The sequence below is a fragment of the Spermophilus citellus genome (assembly GCF_964194105.1).
Source record: "Spermophilus citellus genome assembly, chromosome: 16".
Lineage (NCBI taxonomy): Eukaryota > Metazoa > Chordata > Mammalia > Rodentia > Sciuridae > Spermophilus > Spermophilus citellus.
Window position 1 is genome coordinate 47,390,307 of NC_138196.1, and position 15,101 is coordinate 47,405,407.

General features: G+C 32.8%; 1 protein-coding gene across 11 annotated transcripts in view; it reads left to right on the plus strand.

Moving 5' to 3' along the window:
* The window catches only part of PCM1 (pericentriolar material 1), a 92,954-nt gene that overhangs the window by 25,028 nt on the left and 52,825 nt on the right, over positions 1–15,101 (plus strand). For 6 of the 11 annotated variants that reach the window (XM_081269590.1, XM_081269595.1, XM_081269597.1 and 3 more), the window contains 8 exons: positions 1,861–2,038; positions 2,196–2,285; positions 4,516–4,622; positions 6,602–6,818; positions 8,842–9,046; positions 10,286–10,459; positions 10,919–11,073; positions 11,189–11,424. In XM_081269590.1, the coding sequence (XP_081125716.1) occupies positions 1,861–2,038; positions 2,196–2,285; positions 4,516–4,622; positions 6,602–6,818; positions 8,842–9,046; positions 10,286–10,459; positions 10,919–11,073; positions 11,189–11,424 (1,362 nt within the window). The remainder of the gene's footprint in view (positions 1–1,860; positions 2,039–2,195; positions 2,286–4,515; positions 4,623–6,601; positions 6,819–8,841; positions 9,047–10,285; positions 10,460–10,918; positions 11,074–11,188; positions 11,425–15,101) is intronic. The other 5 variants (XM_081269596.1, XM_081269598.1, XM_081269600.1 and 2 more) reach the window with 1 other exon arrangement.

Here is a 15,101-nt window from a genome sequence, read left to right on the forward strand (position 1 = left end):
AATATATATTAAATAAATATATAAATATAAATAACATCCTTCCTCTTGTGTAGGATGGCAGAAAACTGAGTAAACAGTAGTTACTTTGAAAAGGGTTGTAGTTTATTAGGAATTCACAATAGAAAAGCCTTCAGTAAGTAGCAGGCTAACCAAAATTATAGATTACTTCTGTCCTATGTACATAAAGTTTAGAAATAGTCCAGAATAAGTAGATATGGCACTGATCAGGCTCTTCTGATATGGACATTAAATATTTTTATCATAAGTTGATTTCCTATTTTATTTCTTAGTCACATATGTAAAATGTTTTCACAGTTACGCATTCTTAGTCACAATATTGATGCATTCTATTTGGGGAGTTAAAGAAAAGAGGCATTTACATAGTACTGGGAAGGGATGTCAGCCAGAAAGAAACTTACTTTGAGCCATCTGTTGTTCTCCATTATTTGTCCAGAATTCAGGTGTACATATGGAAAGTAGATCAGTATGTTTTTTCTTAAAGTCATTGAACTTTTTTACTCCCCTTAGTAATTTTATAGAGGGGGCGAGGATCACTTATTTAAAATATACAAAACCTCCAACAAAACTTTGTTAGCAAGACAAATTTAAAATTGCCTAAATAAAACAAAGGTGAATATTTTATGTAAATGTTAGGTAAAATCATAGAGTTTTTAAATTAAAAAAATTATGGTAAATCACTGACGAAAAAATACTGATATATATTTAATGCATAATTTATCTTAAAAATTATTGTTTTGGGGTTATATTTAAATTCATATCTTTGACTTTTCTTTTTTCTTGTTGGATTACATTTTGTATGATTTTAAAATTAATGTCTAAAAGTTGATTGTTTCTTATCAGTGCTGCTTGTTTAATCTCTTACTTTACTTTTAGGCAGGATGATAACTTCCTATCTATCATTTTGGGGGAATTTGTAAGTATTTACTTCTATTTTATGTCCTCAGACTCAGCTGAATGGGCATAATTTAAAAGTAAAAAAATGTAATAGTATGATATGAAATACACAATTTTCTGCGTTTTATATGCCTAATGTGATGCAGTTACTTTCAAGCCTTTTTACATAAAATTATCAAGTAACTTTATTTTTAAAGTTTTTGTCCTTGGTTAGAAAGAAATTAGTGGGTTTGTTGTCTGAGGTTTTTTTTTTTTTTTTTTGTATTGTGTTATTTTGTATGCTTTGGTACTAGGGATGGAAATTGAACCCAGGGGCACTTTAACCCTTTGCTATATCCCCATTCCTTTTATCTTGAGACAGGATCATCTTGCTAAGGTGCTGAGGCTTGCATTGTGTTTCTCATTCTCATTCTCTTGCCAGAGCCTCTGAGTCTTGCATTGTGTTTGTAGCATCACTTCCAAGAGTGGGGCGAAAAGTTTCTTAGTTTGGCCTTTTTACAGAGACTTTTTGGGCATTAACCTAGTCTAAACTGTTCTCAATTTTTTATTGGCTGTGGTTCCCCTCATTCTTTTGTGTGTGTGTGTGTGTGTGTGTGTGTGTGTGTGTGTGTGTGTGTATGTAGGTAACTCCTCTTGCCCTTGTCAATTTTTCTGTTTTATGTTTTGTATGTCTTTTTCCTTTCTTTCCTTTTGTTAATTCCTCTTCATGATAAGCTATTGCTTCTGATCTTATACTATGAAATTACCTAACTCTTTAACATGGCAGGCTATCTGTATGTTATCATTCTATTCTGATTCTTTTTTATTTAGGTCTACTAAAATTGTATATAGGGTTGCATATTTAATACTAATGTATTATTTATGTACATATATTGCCATTTTTGTAGTCAAAAGGGGAAAATGGATTTTAATATAGATATAAGTATTGTTGGTCTTATTTTTCAGGCCAGAGATCCTGAACAGGAGCCTATGGAAGAGATAGAAAATTTGAAGAAACAACATGATTTATTAAAAAGGATGTTACAACAGCAGGAGCAACTGCGAGCTCTGCAGGGACGACAAGCTGCTCTTCTAGCTCTGCAGCATAAAGCAGAGCAAGCTATTGCTGTAATGGATGATTCTGGTATGACAATCTTCAAATGTTTTTATAAGCAAGGCTCAATAAACACTTACATTGCAAGGTTGATGATGTTATTAAATAGTCAGGTTGTGATTGTTGACTAGTTTAGAAACCTGCATACGAGGCTTACCCTATCCTGTGCTTTTCTCTGGTTATGCAGAAAAGGTTGCAGGGACAACTCCTGGCCATCATACTGTACGATGCAGACAGACAGCTCGCTCTCCTTTTCATCAGAGAGTACCCTTAAGAGGTAAAAGGGACAGGCTGTAGTTCTGTTTTTGTGCCTCAGATTGATAGGGCTCTTGATGCTTTTATTTCCAGTTTTTGTACTTTATTCAACTAGGATTGCCATTCTTTGTTTGCCTCCTAAGGAAGTATTAAAAACCTTAAGTGAGGTAATAAATAAATTTATAGAGCACTTTACCATTCAATGTTAGTAGTAGCTCAGTTATTTCAATTAGATCTCCAATTTTGTATACTAGCTTTTTTCGAGTATAATTTCATATTAGTTTTCTTGAGACTCAGAAATGTTCATTTCTTCTTTTTCTCATCATAGCTATGTATCATTTAGTTGAAAGTTTTATTGAATTGTTTAGTATTTAGTATTGTAGTTTGTCTCATTACCTTCACCTGAATGTTTTAATTTTTTTTTGTTGTTAAATTAAGATAATTAATTAAGTTTAGTTAGGCTATTTTTTTAGTTTTATTTTTAATTGACAAATAATAATTGTGTGTATTTAGGGGGTAAAAAGTGATAGGAGTTTATGACACACTCTTCTAGTGGCTAAATTATGTTTCCTAATAGAGTATTCTATCATTACATTCTAATATTTTTTTTTTCCTTTGAGCGTCTCATTTTTGCTAGTGAACTTACGTCCCGAGACTACTTGTTTTGTGAGTTATTTTATACTGCTCTCCAGATCTAGCCTACCAACTCAGCTGTCTGATCACTGTTGTTATATCTTATTTAATATATGTTGTGTGTATTAATAATTATACTAATTTTTCCTCATAAAATGCAGGGTACCATTGTATTTATATTTATACTTAGAAAGTACATAATTTTGGAAAATAAATTATTTCAATATGAAGACAATCCTAGTTAAGAAGTAACTCTTTAAATATTTTCAAGTTTGAAGTATCAGACTTTAAAGACTTCCCGTGATAGTTACATTAATCTTGAATATTTACATCATCTCATTTGATTATGATAGAATTGTAGGTTAGTACCTGTTTTAGTTAGCTTTCTTTGCTACTGTTACAAAAGATTTGACAACAGCAATATAGAGAAGGAGAAGTTTGTTTGGGTCTCAGGGTTTCAGAGGTCTCAGTCCATAGATGACTGGCTGATTCCATTTCCTTGGGGCTCAAGGTGAGGCAGGTCATCATGGTGAAAGGGCATGGCAGAGGGAGACAGCTAGGAAAAATGGAACCAAGAAGCAAAAAGACTTCTCTACCCACCGAGGAGGAGAAATATATATCCCAAGGGCATATTCACAATTACCCACCTCCTCCACCCAGTTATGACCCAGTTAATCTCTATCAGGGAAATAAGTGCACTGATTAGGTTAAGCTTTTCACAACCCAATTATTCCACCTCCGAAACTTTCTTGAGCTTTTCGGAACACCTCATCCAAACTATAACCATACCTAAAACTTTTATTCTTATTCTTGTTTTATATCAAAGTTTCTTTTTTCCCTAGGCTTATACAGAAAGAGTCAGTTTTTTTTGAATTTTAGGCCAGAGGTCTTCTTCATATTTCTAAATATGAACCTTTTTAAGTAAACACACAGTATCTTTTAAAAAAATAAACTATCACAAGGCAAGGAACAAGAATAGAATGAATAGGAATTTGGATTTGAATTTATTTTATACAATACTACAAAAAGAATTTAAGTGTAGTATTTTTAAATAGATTTGCTCCTGTATGTATGAGATTTTTCAGAGGGATACTGATGAAAAGCCAGAGTTACACTATTTAATCTTCTGGAGTTTAAGAGAAGCAGCACAGTTGTCATGGGAAAGAGTATTTCACAAAGTATACACTAGTTACGGACCGTAACTTCTTTATTTGTCATGTAGAGTTTGGAGTATATATGTGGAATTGTCAGCCCTGAAATTCTTATTTTTCAGGAGAGAAAGAAAGTTAGAAGTGGAGATAAGGATGGGTTGTTTGGATAAACCTGCTCCACCCCTAATGCATTGAGTCACAGATTTTTAATTGGGTTATAACACCATTACTCCTTGTATGTTGGGTCAGAAAAAAAATGAGGCACTATACTATAGTTTTGCAGTTGTCCTTTATTTTTAGAATAGATAGACACTTATAATAATAAAAGGATTATTTGGCAGATAAATAAGAAGGTTCATTAATTCACATTATTTTAGGTGAATTTTCCCTCACTTTATGTTTAGCTTCTCAGAACTTAAAAAATGATTTATTTATATTAATGAATAGTTATTCATTTTTTTTTTTCAGTTGGAGAAACTATAGGTAGCTTATCTGGAGTCAGTATAACATCTGAACTAAATGAAGAATTAAATGATTTAATTCAGCGTTTTCATAATCAGCTTCGTGATTCTCAGGTAACAGTTTTTTGCATGGTTGATTTTAAAATCACATTCATTAGAACGTGGTTTTCTGACTTTAATAAACATAAACATCACATTTGGAGTCCCTTTATCTCCAAAATTATGAATTCATAAGGTTTGAGTGGGCTTTTCTCCACATGATTTTATTGCTGCTGTTCTGGGAGACTATACTTTGAGAAACACCAAATTAGAGCAAAATGTACTTTGAATGAAGTGCTAAGTGAAATTTTCTTTTTCTCTGTTATTAGATAATACTTCCTTCCCCACCCCCTGCCCCAGAAGACTATAAGGTCATAACCAATAAGATTTCTGTTAGATTCAAGTCAATGTCCTTGGAGCATTTTAAAGTTGCTAACAATTTTGCCACGCCTGGTGACATACACCTATAATCCCAAGGGCTCAGAAGGCTGAGACAGGAGAATCTCAAGTAAAAGTTGCTAACAATTTTAAGAAAGTTCTTAAATTTAATTTGAGAATTAATAGTGTTATAATATGAGAACTTTGTAAATAATGATATAAATGCATATTTTCAATATGTGGGCTTTGGTAATTAGGGTAAATTAATACCTCTCCACTGGAAATATGTGTAATTGAAGGTGCATTGTCTCTTCGGTCTTTTTGCTGATCGATCAAGTGAAAATAAAAGAATATGATTCAACTACTTTGGAGAGTTGCTTAGCAATATTTAGTAAATTTTTTCTAATGACCCTGCCATGATCTACCCTAAAGAATCAGATGTTTACAAGGATGTAAATACAGGAAATGTTTATGGTAGTATTGTACTAATAGCAAAAAACCAGAACCAAAAGAAATGTCTAGGAAAATGAGTTAATAAATAATATATATGTATATATATAATATATACATTCCATGAAATTCTGCATAGTAATTTGAATAAATGAAATAGAGCTAATGAATGAAAACTGATAAATTTAAGAAGGATACTGCTTATTTAATATTTTAAAATGTGTAAGTTTTTATGGATACATACATAGCTGTTACAAATTTCAGGTTGTGGTTACATCTGGAGTGGGTAGTGGGATTGGGGAAGAGTACTTAGAGCTTTAGCTTAGTGTCTTTGATGTTATATTTCTCTTAAAAAGTAAAAAGAATGAGTCTGGATGCAGCGGCCCATGCTTGTAATCCCAGTATCTTGGGAGGCTGAGGCTGGAGGATCTCAAGTTCAAAGCCAGCCTCAGCAACTTAGCAAGGCACTAATGCAATTCAGTGAGACCCTGTCTCTAAATAAAATACAAAATAGGAGTGGAGATGTGATTCCATGTTTGAGTGCCCTTGAGCTCCATCTCTTGTGTGCCCCCCCCCCAAATAAAAAATAAAAAGAATGGATACAAATGTGGGGAAATTTGATGAGGCTCACTGGTAGGTATCTACTATATGATTCCCTAAGCCTTAGTACATTCTTGATATGTTTCATAATTAAATAAAAAAGTTGGCCAGGCACACGACTGGGCATACCTCTTAGATACTCTGGAGGCTGAGGCAGGAGGATCTCAAGTTCAAGGCCTGTCTCATATTCAAGACCTTATTTCAAATTAAAATTTTTAAAAACAGTGATATGGCTCAGAGGTAGAACATTCCAGGATTCAATTCCCTTTCCCACCACCACCACCCCAAAAAAAGTGTAGGAAAATTTGATAGTTAGGAAATTAAAAGCTTGTAATGGTGGTTCTAAGCAGAAATAAGAAAAAGATATTTGAAGGTTTATTCTATGTAAAATATGGCATTGTTAGCATCTATTTAGATATAGACAATAATGATAACCAGTGAACCCAGGACCACCGTATGGTTACATATGTATATGAAATCATTTATGTGTTGTGGTGGCATATCAGAAAATAGTATTTAATTTGGGAGTAGAAATGGAAGCCCACTGATACCTCTTATAAAGAATATTTTAAAGATGAGAATGCAACTTTTAATTGCCTTAATTCTATTTTTTTTTTTTAAATAAGCCTCCAGCTGTTCCAGACAATAGAAGACAGGCAGAAAGTCTTTCTTTAACTAGGGAGGTTTCCCAGAGCAGGAATCCATCAATTTCAGATCATTTGCCTGATGAGAAAGTTCAACTTTTTAGCAAAATGAGAGTGCTGCAGGAAAAGAAACAAAAAATGGACAAGTTACTTGGAGAACTTCATACACTTCGAGATCAGCATCTGAACAATTCATCATGTAAGTAAATCTGGTTTAGCATTACTATATAGAGAACATGTATCTGCTGGCACATAATAGTGTTTGATGAGTAAATGAATACAGTTTCTCAGAAATTTACAATTTTGCTAGGAAGATAAAACTGGAGTGTGAAAAAAGTTTTTAAGTAATAAGTCAATATATGATAAAAGCCAAATATATGGTGAATCTTCAGAAAAGAAAAAGAATAAAGTTGGGCCTTGAAAAATAGGTAGAATTTTAATAAGGGAAAGGTAGAAGAAAAGGTAACTATTTGATACTTCAACATGGTACTGCATTTTTTAGCATATACAAGAGTTTTCGTAAGGAATTACTAATCCAATTTGTGCCTTGATTTAAAAATCTTAAAACTATAGGTTGTGGTGTAGCTGTAGAGTGCCTGTGTTACATGCTATGCTTGAAACCTTGGGTTGATCTATAGAACTGCAAAGAATAAAAGTTTGAATTAAATAAAAACCTTGAAACAATTAAGCAGATTTAGTTTTTAAGACACACAAACACACAAAGATATGAAAAATTTCTGTAGTATATGATTTAGAGCAGAAAGTCTCCAATTTATAACTACTGTACTTAAGTTCTTTTTTTAAAAATATTATAAATAGCCATATCAAAGAGCTGTGACTATAGAAACCATCTTCTCTAATTTTTTTTTCTTTTGGTATTGGAGATTGAATCCAGGGCTTTGTGCATGTAAAGTGCACACTCTACCTATTCTAATTCCAGCCTAGTTACTAGTCTTCAGTTGCTGTCCTCAGACCTTTTTAAACCTGGATCCTGCCTCTGGAGACACAGCTAGTAATAAGGGGTAAAGCATTGGAAATTGAAGTCAGTAGGGGAAAATCTAACTTGCCTCTATTCTTTAATATTCCGGTATATCTAATTAAAGATAAACAAAAAAACATCTCATCTCTGAAGTCCTTTTCTTTATTCTCCACACATCTTCTGTTTCTCTGCCACCTCCAAATGAACCTTACTAATTCTTCCCTGAAACATACTCCTTTTCCCTGATCTCTCCTAATCCCCTCTTCCTCTAAGTAGAGTATAATCCCAATCCCTTTCTTATACAAGAAAAGGTGAAAACAGCTAAGAAAAACTTAAAATTTGAAAGTTGTGCTCATGTCATTGTGGTCAGTTTTATACATATAAAGAAAGTAGTACTGTGCTTTCTAATGATTTTAAAAGGTCATTTTTTCCCATTGGAAAATAGTGTGAGGGCAGCACCAACAGTTAGAAAGGTTAAGGAATAGAGTAAAAAGACTACTAGAACCCAGCTATAGTAATTGTGTTATTTAAGTGAATAGTAAACAATGATGGCCCTTTTAAGAGAATTGACAGTAGTTTTGAAGTGATAGAAGTAGAAGCGCAAAGATCATGTCTTCATTAATTGTCCATGGAGGCATAAAATATCTTTGATGTATGTGGACAGAAAAGTAATTAGATTAGTTCAAAGACTTTAGAGGATTGATTTTTATCTAGTCAAAAAATGGTGTTTCCAGGTAGCATTTCATGGTATAGATGTATCACAGTCATGTTAGCATTTTTACTTTGTCTCCTGGAATAAAGCTCAATCTTGGTATTCATAAGACCTAATTAGTTAGGGCTACCCTATGATTTGCAGATTATGAATTCACATCATACATAGGGGACCTGTTAACTTAGTCCAGAACCAAGTTTGGCAGAGTACTCTTCTAGTTATTTTCCCAGAATACAACATCATGATTCTTATCAGTGTCTATCTTGTCCACCCCCCCAACCCCAGTCGCCCAGTAACTATAATGTAAAAGACATAAAAATGCATTTTCTCTGTGTATTTTGATGTGTTTGGTTGTGGAGTATATTAATAAGCAAATTACTTGAATATATACTCAAGTTTCAAAAATTTAACTATAAAATTTAAAATGTTAGTGATGTTTACTTTTTGGTCTATCTCTAAGCATATTATTAATAAGGGTTGCTTGGTGCCTTGTTTGTTTATGGTAACTGGTAATATTTTTCTTTTTTATAGTTGTGCCTTCTTCAGCCTCTCCACAGAGGAGTGGAGATCAGAGAAGTACAGTTTCAGCACCCTCTGTTCCTGTAGGCTTGGTACCAGTTGTCAATGGAGAGTCCAACAGCAGCCTTGTATCATCTGTTCCTTATCCTGCCGCTTCTCTAGGTCCTCAGAATGAGAATGAAAATGAAGGCCATCTGAACCCAACTGAAAAACTACAGTAAAATATTTTTTATAATCCTTAATCACATAAATTAGAATTAAATAATGGGGATAAACTTGGCATTTTTTCCCCTTTGTGTTAAAAAATTTTTTTCCCCTTTGTGTTAAAAAATTTTTTCCCCTTTGTGTTAAAAAATTTTGGAGAAACTGAAGTTATTTAATAAGCATACCAAAGTGTGATGGTAAAAAGGGATTTATTATATGTGCATTTTATGAATAATTGAAGAGAAATATGACATTAATCCTTAATCACATAAATTAGAATTAAATAATGGGGATAAACTTGGCATTTTTTCCCCTTTGTGTTAAAAAAATTTTGGAGAAACTGAAGTTATTTAATAAGCATAACAAAGTGTGATGGTAAAAAGGGATTTATTATATGTGCATTTTATGAATAATTGAAGAGAAATATGACATTATAAAATAGGTAACTTTGGTGAGCTGATGTTTTTCTTGTTTTTTAAGAAAGGATCAGAAATAGCTAGGACTGTAGTTAAAATATTTCTATATTCAAATGATCGAGCTCAGGTCTGAAATTATATCATACAAGGTTATGTCACTGGACAAATTACTTACCATTACTAAGGCTATTTTCGCATCTGCAAAATAGGGTTAATATTTAATAACATTAAATTTTTTAAAATACAGTTTTTAATTGACACATAGTAATTGTATTGATGGCATACAATATGACATTTCAATTTATAAAGATTTTTAAAAATTAAGAAACCTTGGCATAGTTCCTGGCACTTTGTAAAATTCAACAAATTTAATTTTGGTAAAAATAGCTGCATTTTATAGATCTCTACGTGTAGACTAGTTGATAATCTTTTGTAAATGCTCAATAATATCTCTATAGCTGATTTGTCTGAGAAGTAGTATTTAAATTGAGTACTTAATATAATACTTCATCCTTTTGACTCTTATAAAGAAACCTAGTATTTTTGACAATGAGTTTTTGGCTGTCAACATTTATACCTGCATAAAGTGAACAATTAAATTGAAATGGATTTTTTATGCCTTTGTTCCTAACACAAGAAAATAAAGTCATGAGATTTTTGAGGGAACCATACTTGAGATTAAACTTATTGCTTTATTAAACTCATGAGATTCCCAAGGTATTTGACTAGGTATAAAATGTTTTTGTGCTGACTGCTGTTATATGAAAATAATGTGTGGGCTTTTTGTTTTGTTTTGTTCTGTTAAGATGGGTGTTAATATTATATATTTTTATCAGGAAGTTAAATGAAGTTCGAAAGAGATTGAATGAATTAAGAGAATTAGTCCATTATTATGAACAAACGTCAGATATGATGACAGATGCTGTAAATGAAAACACAAAAGATGAAGAAACTGAAGAGTCAGAATACGATTCTGAGCATGAAAATTCTGAACCTGTTACTAACATTCGGTAAGAACTTTATTTAGGTTTGGTTTTCAAACCTAATATTTTCAGTGTGGGGAGAAAATACCTTAATAAATTGCTATTTACCTTTTATTTAAGCTTTTTTTTCTTGCAAATCTACTGTTTTGATTAGTATAATCATCCCTGCTCTATAAAGAAAAATAGGGAATTATTTAATAATTTAGTAAATTTGCTGTTAGGTCAAATGCAATTAATCATAAGAAGTATTTAACTTAGCATTTTCCTACTTCTATATTTTTAGGTGTATTTTGATTTTCGATGTTTTTCTTCACAAATTTCCTAATAACATAGGTGCAAAAAGCTAATGGGAAAGAGAAGCACATTATTTAGTTTGAACTTAAATAAAATAGTTAATTGTGTTCTTAGTTTGCAGCTGTTTTATTAACACTCTGAAACTTTTTTTAAAAAAACTTAAATAACTTTAGGTTGTTTTCTTTCTTGCAGAAATCCACAAGTAGCTGCTACCTGGAATGAAGTAAATAGTAATAGTAATACACAGTGTGTTTCTAATAATAGAGATGGGAGATCAGGGAATTCTAATTGTGAAATTAATAACAGATCTGCTGCCAATATTAGAGCTCTAAACATGCCTCCTTTAGGTATGATTGACTGCATTTACAGATAATTTTGCCATATTATTCTGTGAAGAGGATTTTTTTTAATACTCAAGTTTATTTTAAAATTATTGATTTGAATGATACATGTTTTTAATAGATTGTCGATACAATAGAGAAGGAGAACAGGGAATGCATGTAACACAAGGTGAAGATGATGAGGAAGAGGAGGAGGAAGCAGAAGAGGAGGGGGTCAGTGGAACTTCATTGTCTAGTCATAGAAGCAGTCTGGTTGATGAGGCTCCAGAAGATGCAGAATTTGAACAGAAGATTAATAGACTTATGGCTGCAAAACAGAAACTTAGACAGCTACAAGATCTTGTTGCTATGGTGCAGGTAAATACTGCATGTTTGCTAAATAGTGCAGTCTTTATAAAGTTTGTGTATGTGTTTAATAATTATGTTGGTATAATTGTACTGGTATGCATTTTTTTCCTCTTCTCTTTTCTTGTGCTAGGGATCTAACCCAGGGCCTCACAGATGCTAGAAAGCACTGTACCCCTGAGTTACATCCCCCACTGTAATTTTGTTTCTTATATGCAAGGCTTAGTATTTTACCTGATATACCTCAGACATCTGTGAGGGGTATTAGTAGGTATTTCAGTCTTTATAGTGTATACAATCTCTTTCACAACTTTTCAGTGCAAAAGCAGCCTTATGTAAACAAAGAAGCATTGTTGTCTTCTAGTATAGCTTTATTTACAAACCAGACTATTTTGTTTTTGTTTTTGCCTATGACACTAGCCTTATGTAGATTTTATAACATCCAAATGAGATAGGTATTAAACAGATTGAAGAGGTTTTTTTTTCCACAGTTAAAAAGTAATAATTTTATTTAATCTGGTATATTATCACTTTAACTGTAATCAATATTAAAAATTATTAATGAAATATTCCACATTGTTTTTGTGATAAGCCTTCAAAATTGGGTGTGTATATTACATGTGTTACAGCACAATTTGGACTAGCTAAACTCAGTCACCATATGTAAGAGTTCAGGTCAAGACAACCCATGTTGTTTCTGTTCCCACCTAGCATGGGAGACAGAAGCTCTCCTGAATCTTAGTATCTTCCTGGGTATTTTGGGCCTCTATGGTCTTGAATTACCTAAATTTTGAGTTTTTAAGTCACTACTGGCAATCACTCCCAAATCTAGCCTACCATTTTCAGGGCATGGGGTCTTTTCACAAAGACCTTTTGACATACTTTTTTGTTATATGCTATAATTCATTCTCTGAGACATGCTATATATATAACCAAATAAACAAGGAGAGAAATGAATTACAGTAGATGGGGTAGAGAGAGAAGATGGGAGGGGAGGGGAGGGGGGATAGTGGGGGATAGGAAAGGTAGCAGAATACAACAATTACTAATAGGGAATTATGTAAAATTGTGGATGTGTAACCCACGTGATTCTGCAATCTGCATTTGGGGTAAAATTGGGGGTTCATAATCCACTTCAATCTAATGTATGAAATATGATATGTCAAGAGCTTTGTAATGTTGTGAACAACCAATAAAAAAAAATAAAAAAAAAAAAGAAAAGAAAAGAGGATGAGATAAAGGAAGAGCAAAACTCCTCAGTTTTGGAAGACATTTTTTAAGTTCCTACTCTAGACTAGAATTCACATAAATCTATTATAGCCTCTATACCAAAGAAAATTATATTAACTATAACTGGATATTCTAGCTTGCCTGAGAAAACCCCAATTTATCTCCTTTCTGGCATAATTGTTATCAAGTTTCTCCTTTCATTTTCAAAACTATCTTGGTTTGGATAGTAAAGGATTAAATCAAGCAATTAGAGTCTACACATCATTACATTATTCTTCATATAATTCTATGAAATAAATCGTCTACATTCGTAATAAGGAAATTGAGCATCAGGAAGAATAAGAACCTAAGCTGAGTGTGGTGGCATATGTATATAATCCCAGTGGCTCTGGAGACCACAGGAGGATTGTGAACTCAAAGCCAGCCTCAGCAACTTAGCGAGACCCTGGCTCTAATAAAATACAGAAAAGGGCTGGGGATGTGGCTCAGTGGTTAAGTGTCCCTGGGTTCAATTCCCAGTTACCACCACCCCCACAAAAAAGTACTGGCCCATAGTCACAAGTCAATCCAGAGTTAGAGTCCTTGTGAAGAGGTTTTAATTGCACAACGTTGTACAAATTTCAGGACCAGAATTTAGACTTCCTGATACCAGAGCCTGAGATTTCAACACATTTGAGGTAAAGAAGAAAAACCCTTTTATTCTAGTAAGGCCAACTAAAGTTGGATTTTTATTTTTCCCCCAGTCAATGCTGGTGGTTGAACCCAGGAATTTTCTGTTAGGAAAGTGCTCTACCACTGAGCTACACCCCCAGCCTATTTTTGTTTTGTTTTGTTTTGTTGGCTTTTTTAGTTTTTGAGACAGGGTTTTGCCTAAGCTATCTTCAAACCACTGACCCCCAATCTCGGCCTCCTGAGTAGGTGGGATTACAGGTGTGCACCACCATGCCGACCACAAAGTTGGAATTACTAATCATAGATTGTAAAAGGTAGTCCATATATATGAATGTGTAATTGTGTAAGTAATAATACTTCTTTATTAAAAAATATGGTCCAAAGACTTATTTGCCTTTTGTAGTTTACTAGAATGGATATAATCTATCTAGAGTGACCAAAATGATTTGACTTTTAAAATCATTCCTGTTTATCTTTTCCATCTGTTACTTTTTCTAGTAATGTAATCACTATAGAAATATTTTAGAGACTCTAAAGTGTTGTTATGATTTTTGGCCAAAAAACTTGTTTGTGATATCTATAACTTAGGGTAATATCAGCAGTTTTCACATCCCTGGTAAAATACTGAATGATTTATTTTCATTGAGTTTTAGCTTGAAAGTTATGGAGGATACAACATTAACATTAACCACATTAATAAAGGTATAGAAAAATGGTTTTCATCATGAGTGAAAAACTCATGTTTAATTCTTTTGAAATGCTTCTTTCTTTGAATTTTCAAGTAAAAAGTGGGTATGCTGTCATCATTAAAAGAAAATATACATTATTAGTAAACTCTCTCTTGACTTTCATTCACAACTTCTTTACACAGATTTACAAATTATATATTATGAGGTCTTTTCTTTGCATTTGTATACTTTGGTATGCATTATTCAAAAAAATGCACATCGTTTTCTTTTGTTTATTTGTTACAAATCATATAATACACTTAAGTATTATTTTATAGCTTGCTTTTTCCCCTACTTTACAATGTCTTAGAAAACCTCTCGTCAGGATTTACTGTTCTATATAATTATATAAATAACTATGAAGTAAAAAATAATTATATAGGCAATCAAGTATACCTAACACAGAGTACTTATAATACTTTTTAAATGTGGCATAGTTTTCTGTAGTATCAGTGGAACCTAACTTTAGTTAATCTAGCTAGCATCCTACCAACGCATACTTTTCTAATTTTTCACTATTTAGAAATGCCAGTGAGCTTTCTCTTTTTTTCTTTTCTTTTTTTTCCCCTTCTCTCTCTCTCTCTCTCTCTCTCTCTCTCTCTCTCTCTCTCTCTCTCTGTCTGTAGTAGGGATTGAGCTCAGGCCCTCAATGCCTAGTTGGCAAATCACTCTACCATTGTGTCATATCCCCAGCACTTTTTATTTTGAGACATGGTCTTGGTAAGTTGCCCAGGCTGACCTTGAACTTGCAATTTCCTCCTGCCTCAGCCACTGGAATAGCTGGGATTAAAAGAGATATGTGCCACTGCTCCTAGCTTTAACATTTTTTGTAAGTCTCTTTGTGTTTATGTTTTTCTAAAGTAGATATGAAAAATTTGAATTACTGTGGCCTTATTTCTGTACATTTTAACTTTAATGGACACTGTTTAATTGCTTTCCAGAGTAGTGATGTTTGATTGAGTCCTTTTCCCCATACCTTTGATGACATTTTATTATCTTTATATGCTGTGGCTTATTTAAGCATTAGTAGCATTGGCTTGGCCTTTTTTGGATTTTCCC